Source organism: Cucurbita pepo, chromosome 8 (assembly GCF_057944985.1).
Source record: "Cucurbita pepo subsp. pepo isolate OVF chromosome 8, ASM5794498v1, whole genome shotgun sequence".
In the NCBI taxonomy this organism is placed as follows: Eukaryota; Viridiplantae; Streptophyta; class Magnoliopsida; order Cucurbitales; family Cucurbitaceae; genus Cucurbita; species Cucurbita pepo.
In genome coordinates, this window is record NC_141805.1 from 4,926,535 (window position 1) to 4,928,879 (window position 2,345).

General features: G+C 42.4%; 1 protein-coding gene across 1 annotated transcript; it reads left to right on the top strand.

Moving 5' to 3' along the window:
- The first annotated feature begins 1,705 nt into the window (after positions 1 to 1,705).
- On the top strand, positions 1,706 to 2,143 carry LOC147791399 (secreted RxLR effector protein 161-like). The gene has a single exon (XM_087126109.1). It carries the CDS (start codon positions 1,706 to 1,708, stop codon positions 2,141 to 2,143), a length of 438 nt encoding a protein of 145 aa, XP_086982235.1.
- Positions 2,144 to 2,345: the final 202 nt, after the last annotated feature.

Below are 2,345 nucleotides of genomic sequence, written 5' to 3' on the forward strand. Positions count from 1 at the left end.
AGTGAGTTCGAAGTGTTTAAATTCAACTTAGGGAATATATGCTAAATATATACGGTTTATTTAACCACATTTTGTTTTAATTATGAATTAAACAAAAAGAGAAAGTCAAAATGTTGACTTCACTTGATGTTAAATATTAAATATTAATTAAATTGTTTAATTAATCATTTAATATTATTTTGATTTGAAACTAATTATTTAAATTAATTGTTAAATTAAAATCAAGAAAATCAAAATGTTGACTTCAGTGGATGGAAAAATACATGTTTGAGTTAGTGGAATATTGAGTGTCAATATATGGTTTAACCAAATTTGCATGTTTGCGAAATAAACCCACAAATTTGAGTAGAATTTTGAGTGTCAAAATTTGGTGAACTCAAACTTGCATACTTGTCACATAATCCCACAAATTTGAGTGAAATTTTGAGTGTCAAAATTTGGTAATCTCAAACTTGCATGAACATACAAATATGACTCTATAAATAGAGTGATCAAGGTACATGGAAATTCTTCTTGAAAAACTTTGAGAAAATCTCTCAAAACACTCTCTTTACATATACTAAATTCCTATCAAGTTTAGTCACTCACCGGATTCTACAGTCACATTCTATGGCCGGAGAATAGTAGGGAAGACACTAGTGGTGGTTCAAAACCAATTCGTGAGGAAAAAAGAATTTGAACTACAAAAGGTTAGTATTCAAACTCATTGAGTTTTTATGCTTTTGAACATGCTAGCTAGTTTACTATAATTGATGTACTTAGCGTGCCTAATATCCAAATTGCTTCCGCACGTATTATAGTAACACCATCATATCTAGTGGCCAGGTACCGGAGGATGGAAGACCTAGTGGGAGAGGTGAACCACTTGGACTAGCGGCGCGCGATCTCGAAGAAGAGGTGACCGAACTCCTTTGCCGAAGCAGAAAGGAACCCGTGCTGGTTGAAGGCAATGCAGGAGAAGATGACGTCCATCACTAAGAACAAAACGTGGAGTCTAGAGAACATGTCGCCGGGACACCGAGCCATAGGGCTCAAATGGGTCTTCAAACTGAAGCGTAACGAAGAGGGAGAAGTTGTGAAGCACAAGGCCCGTCTGGTGGCAAAGGGCTACGTTCAGAAGCAATGAGTGGACTTCGAAGAGGTATTCGCGCTGGTGGCAAGGTTGGAATTTGTCCGCCTATTGCTGGCAATCACTGCACATCATTCCTAGGAGGTCCACCACATGGATATGAAGTCCGCTTTTCTCAACGGAGAGCTGAAGAAGATCGTCTAAGTCCGACAACCACCTGGCTTCCTAGAAAACGACAACTCCGACAAGGTACTACACCTGCACAAAGCACTCTACGGGCTTTGGCAAGCACCACGAGCCTAGAACGCGAAGCTTGACAGTACCCTTTTGTTGCTGAAATTCAAGCACTATGCCTTTAAGCATGACATGTTCAAGCATGGCTATGGCAAGCAGCGGCTGATCGTGTGAGTGTACGTCGACGACCTCATAATCACTCGAGGCAACATGGAAGTTCTTGAGACATTCAAGAGGGAGATGTCAAAGAACATCAAGATGAGCGATCTCGGCGTGCTCAGTTACTACCTCAACATCGAAGTACAATAGAGTACTGCCGGCATCACCATCTATCAAGGTGCGAACAAAAAGAAGCTGCTAGACACAGCTGGGCTAGCAGAAAGTAACTCTACAAGGACGCTAATGGAGGCCCGGCTCCAGCTGAGAAAGGCCGGGACTACAACGGCAGTCGACTCCACCAAGTACCGCAGTATTGTCAGGAGCCTGCGCTATCTGGTAAACACACGCTCTAATCTTGCTTATTTTGTTGGATACATGACTAGGTTTATGGAAGAACCTAGGGAGGAGCATCTTGTGACTATCAAGCGCATCTTGCACTATGTGACCGGAACCAGAGGTTGGGGTGTGAAATACTGTGCAGGGAGAGAAAAGGAGAAGCTTGAGTTGGTCAGCTACAGTGATAGTGACATGGCCGGTGACGTTGATGATCGTAAGAGAACCAACAGGATGATTTACTTCCTCTCAGGCAGTGCGATTTGCTGGCAATCAACTAAACAAAAGGTAGTTGTTTTATCTTCTTGCAAAAAAGAATACATGGACGCTTCGACGGTAGCAACATAGGGGGTCTGGCTTGCGCGACTGATGGAAGAACTCATCGGAAAAGAAGGCGATCCACCAATGCTTTACGTGGACAACAAAGCTACGATCTCCCTGATCAAGAATCCAGTTTTGTACGACCGGAGAAAGCACATAGAGATCAGGTTCCATTATATCCGGGAGTGTGTAGATCGGGGGTTCCATTACATCCGGGTGTGTGTAGAGA